Raw genomic sequence first — 13,626 nt, forward strand, 5'->3', positions numbered from 1 at the left:
TCCACCCACAGATAATTTAGATTTGACTGTACTGGATTTTCTTGCAACTTCTCACAGAATTAATTCTGCATGAAAAAGTACAGAGGGACATCTGGGAGGACATTCTATATTTTTCTGATTAAAAAATAAAAATCTATCCCTAGATGAATAGTAGAATTTAACTTAATTATGAAGTTGAAACCAGTCTGTCCACAACTGCTTTCTAAAAATTCAATAGCATTTTAAATTCTATAGAAAAAAATTAGAATCAATTATCATTATCAGCTATGTACAGAGAGATTATGAGATTCGTAGAAAGTTAAGAGTTTACATCTCCTAGCCCACAACCTATCATTTTATAAACTGGGTCACACTACAATATTTTCAGGTTTTAAAAATTTATCATAGTATTCACTTGCATTACCTTTATGGGGCAATCACAGGTTTTGGTTTTTTTTCTCTGTGTTTGGGTTTTTTGTATTTTTTTTTCAAGAAGGGGAATTGGTTCATGGAAAAGCACTGGAACAACAAATTCGAAAAGGTATAAACAGCTGAAAAAAGGTAGAGATTAAAAGAAATCTCCTTTTTTATTGCTGTTCAAAGCATTTTTTGATTCTTTGTATTCTGGTTCTGACAGCACAGACACGTGCAGTTGGTATTTTCTTTCTTTCCCTCACTTCTAATTTCTCTTTAAAGGGGGAAAGAACTGGTGTTCTCAGTAGTTTCTGATCCAGTGGAATAAAAGTCAGACATAAGAAACATGGCAAACTGCAAGGCTCCATGAATGAAGGAAGAGATCTGAATAACTCATATACTAGATGGAGAGAAAACTGGTACTTGAAAGTGCAGACTTAGTAATAAGTATTTTTAAAAAACAGAATAATCTTAAGAGTCTAAATTTTAGAGACCTACTGAAAAATGACAACAACAAATCTAATGCTGGCAGGTAGGGAGAAGGAAAAAGAGATACAATTATTAACTGAAACAAATTTTAAAAAAAATTACTAATCGAGGGCATAAAATAAACAGAAAACAGAATGAAATGTAACAGATTTGCAAAGATAGGTTGAACTAGACTTGTGCAGCAGCTTTTCTTGATAGGATATTTTCTTATAAAAGAAATTCAGTAGATCTCATCTATTCTGACTATTAAAGTATTTGACACTGTGCCTCATGGGAAAAGTATCAGTTAAGCTGAAAACAATGAGGATTAAAAAAGAAACTATGTGTCAGATAAAGAAGATGCTTCAAGTGAGAGGCAACAGGTCATGTTGAGAAAGAGCAAAGAAAAGTTTCTTGAGGGATTCCTTGAAGATTAATCTGGGCTTCCTTAATATTTTCACCAATGACTTTAGAATAAATATTAGGAGTGCACTGATAATGTTGTAAAACACTGGTAATAGATAGCAGGGTCAAAATGCAGTAACAAGAATTGGATAATTCCAAAGAATGGGAGAGAGAAACATTAAAATACGTTAAAGAATTAAAGAAAAACATATTAAACTACTTGAAGAAGGAGAGCAATACATTTTGACACATGAACAGCAAAAACATTTGCTACAAACTGGGAATATGTCAGCTGGAAACGATCAGGACTCTGAAGACTGGGTTGAATTAACTTTTCACAGAACAGCTGTGTGCCACAAGCACGATACAGACATCAGAAGACAAGTGTTCCTTGAATATATTAGATGAAGCATTTCTGGTATAACAGTACTGCCAGTACCGTGCAAGGCATATCATAGGGATGACTTTGCACAGTTCAAGAAGTCCAATGTTCAAGAAGGTGAAATTCAAACTTTAAAAAGAAAGACTCCTAAAATGATAAAAATGAAGAACTGGAGGCTAAAAATCTGAGACAAGGTGATGAAAGCCTAGGTTGTATGAGTATGAAACTCTTGTCTAAAAATGCACCACAGGGCATGCAGGAACTGGAGACGATGAAATGCTAATGAAGGATGGAACTATCCCTTCCTCATTTGGGACACAGGACAAGGCTAGCATGCTAAAAATTGGGAACTAATTTTAATGTAAGGTGATTGATACACGTATAGATCAAACTGGACTCGGAAGGATGCTCACGTGGCTGAAGCAGGGGTTGGAAAAGGGGAAGCACAGTGGCAAAGACAGACTCAGCCCTACTGTTAAAAGAGGATGTAGGTATGTTTACAAGAGTATCACAATGTGAACCTAACACTCCAGTTCTTTTACAGACTTCTGCTCCAAAACTGAAATCAGGGATGTTTGCCCATATCCCTTCTTTCCATTTAGTTGCACAAAAAACAGAGACCAAGAAGATGCTATGCCACTGTGCAACTCATTCACTTTTGTTTGCTCAGTGAAATGAACATGCATGGAGAGCTTTAATCAAGTCCTCTCCAGGTACAATGACTCTCCACTTGCCTTCTCAGCTTCAATAATGTTTGTAGTGTTCTTCTTTTTAAGTCAGACAGATCCTTCTGAGCCTTGAGGGAATTTACATCCTTTAGAAACTTACATGTAATGAGTATGTTAATGATCGATGTCTTTCAAAAAACGGCAAACTGTTGAGTTGCTCCTGACCTTCTCTTGTATGGAGTTAATAGTTATTCAGCCTTTGGCAGTCTGTCTGACAGAAACAAATATTGGGATGACAACTGTGATTTGTCTTTGAGCAATTGCACACTACACAGTAACTATCTGCCCTGATTTTATGGAATTTATTCCCATCCCTTTCAGTCAAACTGTTTGGCAGAAGGAGCGCAGTATAGTGAGTTACTACAGTATTTTAAAAATACCTAATAAGTCAAATCTTTACAATCTGTCTATTGCCTCAGAAATTAATCGGTGGACAATGACAGTTCACTTTACAGCCATTTACCACTTTAATCCCTAACCCAGTCCTTTTGTATCTGTACAGCAAGGTAATGTCCCTGTGCTCAAAAATGTATTTATGTGTAAGTTTCATTCACTTCTCAGACAATAACAGAAGCAATAGCAGAGTTAATTACTCCTCAGCTATTCAGATTTAAAATAAATTTTAATGGGGAAAAACATTCATTTCTGAGAAGAAATAAACAATGTATTTTAATACTCTCTGTGTGTTAATATAAGTAAAAAATAAGAAATCTGTATAAGGAAGGCCATCTTTTTTGAAGGAGAGAGAAAATAAGTGAGGGAGGCATGCAAATTTCTGTAGGCTCTTCATTGGAAGTATACAAAATGCATATAAAGAATGCTATTTGTCTCTGGCCTCAGAATGTAGCAGGTCCAGTTATGTTCAAGATTATCTATAGGAAGAATTAATGAAAGTTAAATGCTGAATAAAACAGGAAAACATGCCATACACAAAATGATCTAAAAAGTACTTTCAGGTAGTAAAGTCTCAAAGGTGGTATATGCTGAAATGAAAATGGGTTATACTTAAACAGAGATCTTCCCATCCTGATGATGTGATTCATATCCTTGACAAATTATAAACCCTTCCTGCAAACTACAAGGGCATCATATGAGAGTTCTTAGATACAGTTCAAAATTATAATAGTAGGTTTGCTGGTATTCTCCTCATAATGGCAATTATACTGACTGAGCAGATTAGCTACTCCATGAGAATTTCAGCTGTATGTGTAATAAGGAATGACATGATGAACCCTGTCATTGCAAATGTAATTTTTGTTGAAAAAATCTGTTCCATATTCATAACAGTACAACGACAGGGGAGTGCTAAATAAAACGTCATCCTGACTGTAAACAAATATTGTTGATGGAAGTACTGCTTATACCACCATGTCTGCCATTAAGAACATAACCACCGTCTTCGGGAAAACATTCAGAGTCTTGTTCAATTGAGACTGAAAATGAGAGCACTTGGAGAATAGACCTAGGAACCTGGCAACCACACTGCTGAGAAAGGATTCTCTCAACAAAAAGAATTTGCATGTTCACCTCTGTATTACCTAACAAGGACACTCCTGCAATTCTTTATATAGTAGCTAGTGCACAAGCCAAAGGGTAAATAATAGTTATCAAGAAATAGTTCTTCCTCATTTTTCACGAAAATGCAACATTTGGTATTAGGGCTAAGCATATTGCACATCAAGTTCATTATGAAATCTGTAGGAGTCCAGTTAGTGACACCAACAAGAGCAGGATTTGGCCCCATTAGCCAGGCTAAAATGTAATTTTATTGGGATTCCCTTCAGTGGCTTTATCTTTTGCATCAGAGAAATGGGTTCAATGGTACACAAATTTCTGGTGAACACAGTCTATTTACTCCTTTCTATAATTTTTTTCTCGGTTTCTGATGAATTTTTAGTCAGAACTCATATTTAATTAAGAAACTAAATTATAGACACAGCCTAAAAACCTCCAGCTTCACCTAACTTACATAGTGAATTTCTGTTTACTCAATATATGTGATAGCCTCTCATCCATTCTCTAATCTAGTTATTTGCCAGGTCACTTAAGGGACAGCTTTGCTATCCTATCTTAAGAACATGGCAATGGTTTCTTTCAAAGCATGCATAAACCTAATGTAAAATGACTGAAATCAGGTGTAGTCTTTTTTTTTTTTTTCTGTGCCTGTAACTATGTCATCTGTGCTTAATGGTCTAGGTTTCTGACATAAAGAGCCTGAGAAAGAATAATAAGGGTGTGTCACAAGGAAGATTTGCACTGGAGGTGATACACATATAAAATTGTAGAGATGAGGTTTTAGAGTGCAAAGGTCAAAGGACACACTCTCTAAAATTACTTTTCTCATTTCACAAATTAATTTCAACAAATTAATTTCTGAACTTCCAATTTTAAGAGATATTTTCTTTAATACCTACAGGTGTAAAAATAGCAACTGGAATTATTTGTTCTATCTAGCTTTAGGTATCTTACCTAGAAGGGAAACTGTCTTAGGGTATATTTGTATTTGATGGTGTGAGATAGGTCCTTTCACAGAGAAATTGCTGAAGGATCCTCCGAACACTCTGAATTGTCTGCTTAAGGAACCTCTCCCTGTTGATCAGAGGGGGTCAGCAGATTCCCTGAGCAATCCTATCAACTCATCCTAACAGACTGTAGTAAAAATAGCCATACCACCCGTGCATTGTCAGCTCTCTTTTTCTAAGAATTCCAAATAGATCTCTTCTCTTTACAGGGCATTTAAAGCTTTCAAACAAAAATCAGTGGAAGTTTTGGAAATCAGTGGAATCTTTGGAATCTTTAGTTATGAACATAGACTTCAAAAGAAGTAGTTTTCTTAATCTGCTACTATTTTTCAAGCTCCTCATTGCCAAGGAGCTCCTCTTTGAACTACATCCATGCAATCTTTATAGTCATCACACCAGTCTATCTTTCCAGATGGAAAATTATTTCATCCTGAGAGTACTACCAGGTCAATGCCCCTTCCCATAACAGTGGTTGATATTATTTGTGAAACCCCACAAAGCATCATGATCAATCTTTCTTCGGGTATGTGCATATGTCAGGTGAGAAAAAGCAGTATGCACATCTATTTCATAGTGTATATAGGCACAATTCCTCATATTTTTATGCAGCCAGTACCACTTAGTCACAAATACTACTTCAGCTGTGCTCTTTGTATGATGACTTTTAAGTATCGAGATAGAAGTACTAGAAAAACCTTTTTTTTACTACTGAAGAATATACACCATATTAGCTTCTATAAAATCAGGAACACAAAGAACTAACCATCCTCGCAAGATTCATCTGTAACTAGAAAAATACACATATCACTGAACAAAGCCATATCAGAGAAATGCAAAAACAGTTTTACAAAATTAGTTCTCCTAGCAAGACAAGACCTTCATCAATAAATCCAGCAGTCCCCTTATGAAACAGATACAATTGTTGCTGATTACTATGAAATTACATTTCTTTAAATACACAAAGTGATTTTGAATTTAACAGACAAACTTTCTGCCATCATTTAGTTATATCTCTTTCACAGAAACTACAATTGCATCATATTCCAAACCAGAAAATTAGCTTAATTGCTGATAAATATGTACAGCATAGTTAAGTATCAGTGTAAATGAAGAATTCATGGATTATACTACAACAAAATTAATTTTAATGTTCACAAATATTCTGGTCAGTATCTTGGTATTGTAGAAATTAACAAAAATAATAAATAATGAAACAACAGACACAACACACTACATCTGTAATACATGCAGACATGCACACAAATAGTAATCACCTGAGTCCTTTTCTGCTGTTGCTAAATAGAAAAAAAAAAAAGAGAAGAAAAACATCATTACAGAAATTAAACTAATTTAATTTAATTAGGGAAGAAAAAATATCACATAAGGAGGTAAAAATCTTCTTAAAATCTTGAGTACATCACACAAGGGAGGAGTTTTGTCAGGTGAAGAAGAAATGGTGTATGTTTTTAAGTAGTATATGTGTATTTACTAGTCCTATATAGTCCTTATTTCAGGCTCACACACTGAGCTTGCATCCATATTGTGTCTCGGAATTTAGAAACATAAATAATAGTAAAAGAATACAAGAAAATAAGAATATGAGAATATTAGTTTTACTAGAACCTTATTTTCATCTGCTTTTTAGGTACTTACTATTGGTCTATAGCTGATATTATCATGTAACAGTTACATTTTGACTGACTGATATTACGTTGTTCATTGAAGAAATATTCAAAGGAGAAAAATCTCCAAAATGTATGACAGCCACATTTTGAGAAATTCGGGAATATTATAAAGACAAGGACTATATGCTTTCTGTATGCAATTTGGAGTAAGTATTAAATACATACACTAACATAAATTACTTTCAAGAGAAGAATGTAACTTTAGTGCACAGATACAATAATGCTTCTATAAACCCAAAGAAGCAGAATGGAATCTATTGCTGAAAGCTATTACATTTATATAGATAAAAATGTAGAATGCTTGTAATGGCCAGAGTACAGAAAGGGACCGACACAGGTCTGAAAACCAGTGCATTAAATTTTCTGATGTTATGATGCTGGAGCCCTTCGCTTTCAAATAGCATTCCACTTTATTCTCAGAAAAGAACTTAACTTATTTCTCGTTATATATGCAATGATCTATTGTGCTTTGAGTTTACAATTACATGAATGTAAAACTACTTAAAAAAAACTAGTTGTGTTCTAATCAAAAGGCAATAAATCCAAAAAGAAATTTGCAAGTCAAAATATGGGAAACAGTTTTGTGTGCTGTTACATCTTACTGCAGTGTTAACAGTGTGCATACTTTAAAGTCCAAACTTTGCTACTTTCAGTGGAAGTCCCACAGTTTAAAATCTTAGGAAAAGATGAATTTACATCACCGCAAAAAACTTTTCCAAATCATTTTATTGTCAGTGAGTTTATATATCTTTTGCAAGCTTCTGCCATATTGAAAAAAATATTTCTATTTTTATACCCATTTTTTCAACAGGTTTGCAACACGACTTAAATACTGAACATTAAAAATTCCCTTTGTGAATACAGAAAGATAAAAAATAATGAAAACACTTATTTTTTTCTTTTCATTTTCCAGAATAGATTTATTATTCATCCTTTTTTCTTTAACATAACATGATATCATAATTAATTATGATAAACTGGTTACTAAGATGGTTTCATGTTGTTACTTCCATGATATAATACTGGTTGCCATAGTGATGAGATGGGTCTTTTGTTAATCCCTTGTGAGATTGGTTAACTCATATTTTTCAGAGAATTTGAGCAGAAATGAAAAAAATCTTGGCTTTACAATATTGCTAAACAGATGAAGCTTCTTCATTTTGCTGCTATGCTAACATTATTTCTTCTACTGTATTGCTAGAAATATATGCTATTAAAAATGCATAAAAATTAGCATTTTTTAAAAACAGAATTCATCTTTCAATATTTCCCTATAATTAACTTTATCTCCAAAAAGCAGTTATATAGATGTGCATACAGTTTTCTACTGCTGACTATATCTGTACAGGCATATCTCAGGCTTTTTTTGCTTTATGCAGAATAAGAGACGTGTCTTGACAAGACTATTATGATTTCCTTTTTGTTCTACATAAGGATTACAAATAGTAAAATGAAACTGTGTATCCTTGTCATTTTTTTTGTAGAATTTTACTTAATTTCATTATTTACTTTCTAGAACATACCTAAATTCCAGAAAAACTTCTGATTACCTTCAAACCTAATATTTTGTCCCATTAATTAATTTAGACAGTCAGGATGTAATTAAGGTTTTAATAATAAGATTATTATTATACATCTGACAACACAGAAGCAAAAATAAATAACATTTATCTATCTGTGTGCCTTATAAATACTTTAGAAAAGTATCTATACCCAGAGTTTTCAAATTTCATAGTAGTGACACGGCTAAGGAAAGAATTTTCTGTCTGTAGTTTAATTACTAGAAATAGTTAGAGAAATAAAAAAATAACCCATAAACAACCTCTTAGATTTATGAAAAACTCAAAAGTAAGAACAAAGGGCAACTTAAATTAGGAAGTTCTAGTCTTTCATTCAAACAGGGTCCCAGGAGGCATATTAAGGCAATGAATAGGAAAAAGCCCCACAGTTCACCAGCTGAGATTTTAATGAGACATTTCCCCTTGCTGTGGAAGGGGTTTATTCTAGAAAGGGAAAAGGTTGCTCTTAGAATATGTAGTTAATAGGCATTGTTGGCTTTTACAGCCATTTTGGCAGTAGATTGCTGTACTAACCTTCTATTTTGGCATATTCTGTAAGTCGAGTGTAATTGATCAAGGCAGCCTTCTCCAGACATTTTTTAACCACTTTCTTCACCTCTTCTGCTGGTATGGGCGTGGCAATATCTTTCATTAAAACCTATGTCAGAGACAATTATACCACTTGATTACAATCATTACCCAAACCCCACAGGAAAATGATAAGAGTATCCTAAAGTTACTACAGATCTAATAATGATTAAAGGCAGAAATCAAAAAGGAACTATTTCAGCTGGTGGAACCAGATATTCATCTTTGAAGGTTTCTGTTCAGCCCTGGTTTGACTGCCTACTGTCTGGCATCTTGCAGCCTGCCAGTCAGTTTTAGTTTGGGTGATGTCAAGACCAGTATAACAGCAGCATTCCGTGGATGGGCTGGATCATGGTTAACACCAAAGATGTGGTTGTGGAAATTTGCTTTGTTCTCACCTATGGAAAAGCTTCCACCATTGCACAACCATGGACTCTTCAACAGGGTAAAGTTATTCAAATTCAACATGTCCTTACTGTGAAAAAAATGTCATCTGTAGCAAGCAGGGAAAACATTGAACTTCTGGTGGAATATTTTATTTTTGACAAGTAGAAGAACACACCATATAAAGGTTTTCAAAACCTGCGAGTTGTTCTTACCTCACCTGTTGCAAGTGAGGTAAACTGAGAACCTATACCTCTTTATATGAATGCAACCTTATATACTCTGGAGTGCTATATAAAAAAAGGAATACTGTTAAAAATTCACTTGCATTTTTCCTTTAATTCTATAATCCATTAAATTTCAACAGGTAGGTGTAAAAAAACCTCAATATGTTTTTATCCCATTTTAAGGTAAATAATAAAATTTCAGATAACTCACAACCTTTAAAAAATGCTTCTCTGGTGGATTCCCAGACAAGCTACATCCTCATACAATATGTCTAAAAATTGTTGTTATATGAGGGGAGCAAGAGATATGGTCTGGGGAAGGACATGGTAGAAAAGGTTCAGCAACAGAGAAGCTATTAGGAAGACATTGCAGCAAAGAAGACAGAAATACCATACTTGCACACACATATGGCTTATCTGTCTTAACTTGCTTTCTTTTAATTAATAAATTCTGGGTTATCAACAAATGAATATACACTATACAGAACCTTTTATTCTGAATCTGAATTTTTTTCAAAATTTTCAAAGACAGGTAAAATAAAGTGGTTCTTACCCATTGTGCATCCACAAATATAGGCATATACATTTATTCTCAGTCAAGACTGACAGCAGTGTTGCTTGAGCACCAGCTATAGTGCCATTGCCATTTGTAACAGCAGGAATGGTGAGAGGAAATGGATGTTTCATATAGCACAAAGGAATCTACACAGGACTACAATCACTGAGATTGTAAGTGAAATAAAACATACATACTCAGAATCTTCATGTGTTTTTCAAACATGGCAGAGGTTTCCTAAGACGGAATCTCTATCCATGGAGTGTTCTGCAGTGCAGAATAACTAATATTTTCTAGGACCAAACCTCTCAGATTTTGGCAAAGCAACACAGCTTGGGATCTAAGCTTCTTTTGAATTCATATCTTCATCAGACGCCTGCTGATACAATTCCTCTGGAATCTCTGCTGGAATTTAAAGTCCTCTTTCCTCAGAGATGACTGAGATGCTTTTATCATTATGAGGTATTCCCCTTTCCAGTCAACACAAGAGGATTTTCTGGGCAGGAGTTTACATTTATAGCCGCCCATATCAGATTTGCTGCATATAGCTTTTGCTTCTTAAATTGACTCGGTTTATGCATTTATGGAATATTATTTGAATTATATAGAAGCTTTTTAATGTTACATACAAATACAGACAACATCAGCAGCATAGAAGGCATTGAAAGCAGGAAAAGAGGGCTGTAGAGTAGACTTGTACTACTTTAGAGGTAATGCTGTGTAAGCATTAAATTGAATAGAAATAGTGTCTGTACAGTGGCTTGAAGTGAAAGTCTAGTAAATAAGCCTTGCAGAAAAAAGCTGTTTGCCTCTGTGGAAGACACTGAGAAAGAAAAAAATGAACCTTTCAGAGAGCAGTTAAAACCAGTAATAAAATATCTGAGAAGACATGAGTCTGCTTTCAACAGTCTGAAGGCAAAAGAAAAGTGCAGGCTCAGCAGTCATGCAGAATTTAAAATATGTTCTCAAACTTACCCTTTCAAGTAATGAAAGTGTGGCTTTTAAAGCTCCTTCAGGACGTCCAAAAGGGAAACAGTATCTTAAAAAGTAAAAATATATTAAAAAAAATTGGAATTATAAAACCCGTGTTACAAAGTTATTTTGAGATGTAACTGTACAAAACTTGCATTAAATTATGTTAACAGACGACTTCCATGCACCAAATACTAATAAAAGTAGAAAGGTTCTTCAGTAGTCTACCATGGAGTACATACATTGTACAGCAGTATCAGCCCATCAGCATCTCAGGCCTTAATACAGAAAAAAACCTCCAAAAGGCAAAGAGCATTACTTCCAATTTCTCAATTAGGAAGGATATTTAAAGGTCTCTGATGAGCTTAATTGTCACCTTCCTGGAAAGAGGTACTATTTCTTATGTAGCCATGACTGCTACTGCAGCTATGAAGTATCATTATGTATATTATACTTTGTTTCAATATTGGATCAAGACAAGAATAAAATGCCAGATATTTTAGTTTCTAGAGATATAGGAGAGTATAAATGCTGGCAGATATTCCATATTTTTTCCTATTATATTAAAATACTTTGGAAAAGCACTTTATGTTATCTTAAATTTTATCTGCTACAACTTAAACCATGCCCACTTCTAAAATTCTGTAAATTAAAAAGTGATTGTATTCATAGCTTTGTTTTTTATTTTTGTTTACTGAATGATCCAATATAGCAGCTCAATGAGAGTACAATGCTCAGGCAACTGCAACCTCTCTTAATCCTATCTATAAAATCTTGCTGGGATATCCCCAATTGAAAAAAGGATTTTTTACTTTGCTGAGATTATTTTTTTCTTAATATTACTCAGTGAGAATGATAGCCTCCTATTCTAATGTTTTTCACTAGTCAAATCTTTTCTAATGATAAAAGGATTCAGACCAGTAAATTTTAGATCTACATTTTGGTCAGCCAAAATAAAGCCTTGTAAATGAGGTCAAAACAGGATTTCCTGCAGGGAGAATTCCAGTATTTGTTTTTATCTCTGGAAAGACTCGAGAGAGAAAATTCACACAAGAGAGGTTAAAGTCCAAGACACTCATGACAGCTTTCTCAGAAATATTGTGTCTTCCACATTTGATGCCTGAGAGTCAGGCAGAGAACTGAAATCTCAGTGGGTAGGTAAGGTGACAGAGAGGAAAGGTGTAAGAACCTTAAGAACTGGGAAATAGTTCAGATGACAGCCACCAGCATGGGGTGGGCTGACTGCATCTTAGTCATAATGAAGCCAGGCTGAGATAAACAAAAATGAAAATTAAAAAGGCCATGGGGGAGTATTAAAACTCCCCTACGTGTGGGTCAGTTGGCAGGCATGGAAGAACGTCTTTTTCTGATGGGTGTTACCTAGTGACTTAGGTGGACATAGCAAATGTTCAGTGCACCTCTGAAAAGGCAAGAAGAGATGCACACTCTGCAGTTAAACTGTCCATGACAGCTGACCAGTTCATGAAATGCTAAGCAATGGAGAGGGGGTAAAGCTTAGAAAAATTCTGACATATTACAGGAAAAAAAAAAGCGTGCTGATGATTCTTGAAAGTCTGTGCCACTGATACACTAATTAGGATGATCAGTGTGATTAGGAAATGTCAAGTGAGATGACAGGAGCTCCAAATTCAACATTTTGACTCTAGAAATATGCCCTTGACTGATATCTTGTTAGGACAAGATATAATGACAATATTTTGGGACACAGAATTGAATTGCTTCCTTGGACAGCTAATTTAAGATTCACAAGAAAAGATACTATTACGGATTTCATCTCAAATGCAAAGAGAACATAGTTTGAGAGATGCACAAGAGAAGAGGTGCTCTGTACTAATGATGGTAATACAATACAATTTATTGGAGTAGCAAAAGAGAACAGGCCAAGAAAATTCAGTACGTGTACATTTAGTACATGTATATACAATTTCAAGAACAGGAACTATAAAAAAATGAAAAACTTGAAAAATGAAAGCAAAAACCATAGAGGTGCAATCAAAAAAGCAAGAAACCTACAAGCAGCCTGTGGGAAAATTCAAAAAAGTAGGAGCTCAAGTCAAATGCATACCACAATTAAGAAATCAAAGTGCTAAAAATAAACCAACCAACCAACACCCCCCATCTGTGAATCCATGAGGATGATAAAGAGGTTACTGTAGAGAATCTGGCATTTAAAACCTGTAAAACCTATCTGAACGTGGAGGACATGAAAGTCTCTGAAATATTCTAGAGCACGTGTCAACAGCATGGATGCTCCAAGTGACAGTAAAGAGGACAGTGGGAGCAGGAAGCCAGCCTGGGAGATGGTGGGGCTGTCTGATGATGAGGAATACAGGGCATTCTAGAACAGTAAGGCCAAAATAGAGAAATTCAGTGCATACTTTGCATAAATATTTACTGCTGAATGTATTTTTCGAAATATTCTGCACTTCACAGTTATCACAGAAATTTTGACGGAATGAAAAATGGAGTTGTTTTAGTACAATGTTTTCTTAAGAAAGCAATCTCACAGATAAGGTTATTATTTGTTAATTGATAGTGGTGATCTTTTTACATTTCTCGAGTCAACATTTTATTTAAAATACTATTTCCAATGCTTTATCAGGTTGTCCTATATTGTGACTCTATATGCTTTATAAATTCAGATTCTAGGGCACTATCTATTCTTCTTTCTTCAGGTATTCTGCCAGTATCCTTGTTTAAGTCCAGACATTTAGCTTAATTTATTTTTTATTTCTA

At 34.5% G+C, this 13,626-nt stretch overlaps 1 protein-coding gene across 1 annotated transcript in view; it reads right to left on the reverse strand.

Annotated features, from left to right (window-relative positions):
• Positions 1-13,626, reverse strand: part of CADPS2 (calcium dependent secretion activator 2) — a 289,954-nt gene that overhangs the window by 66,030 nt on the left and 210,298 nt on the right. The window contains 3 exon segments of the mRNA XM_018067963.2: positions 6,173-6,193; positions 8,677-8,800; positions 10,873-10,936. Of these exon segments, the coding sequence (XP_017923452.2) occupies positions 6,173-6,193; positions 8,677-8,800; positions 10,873-10,936 (209 nt within the window).

Source organism: Manacus vitellinus, unplaced genomic scaffold (assembly GCF_001715985.3).
Source record: "Manacus vitellinus isolate BGI_N305 unplaced genomic scaffold, ASM171598v3 scaffold_13_pilon, whole genome shotgun sequence".
Taxonomy (NCBI): Eukaryota; Metazoa; Chordata; class Aves; order Passeriformes; family Pipridae; genus Manacus; species Manacus vitellinus.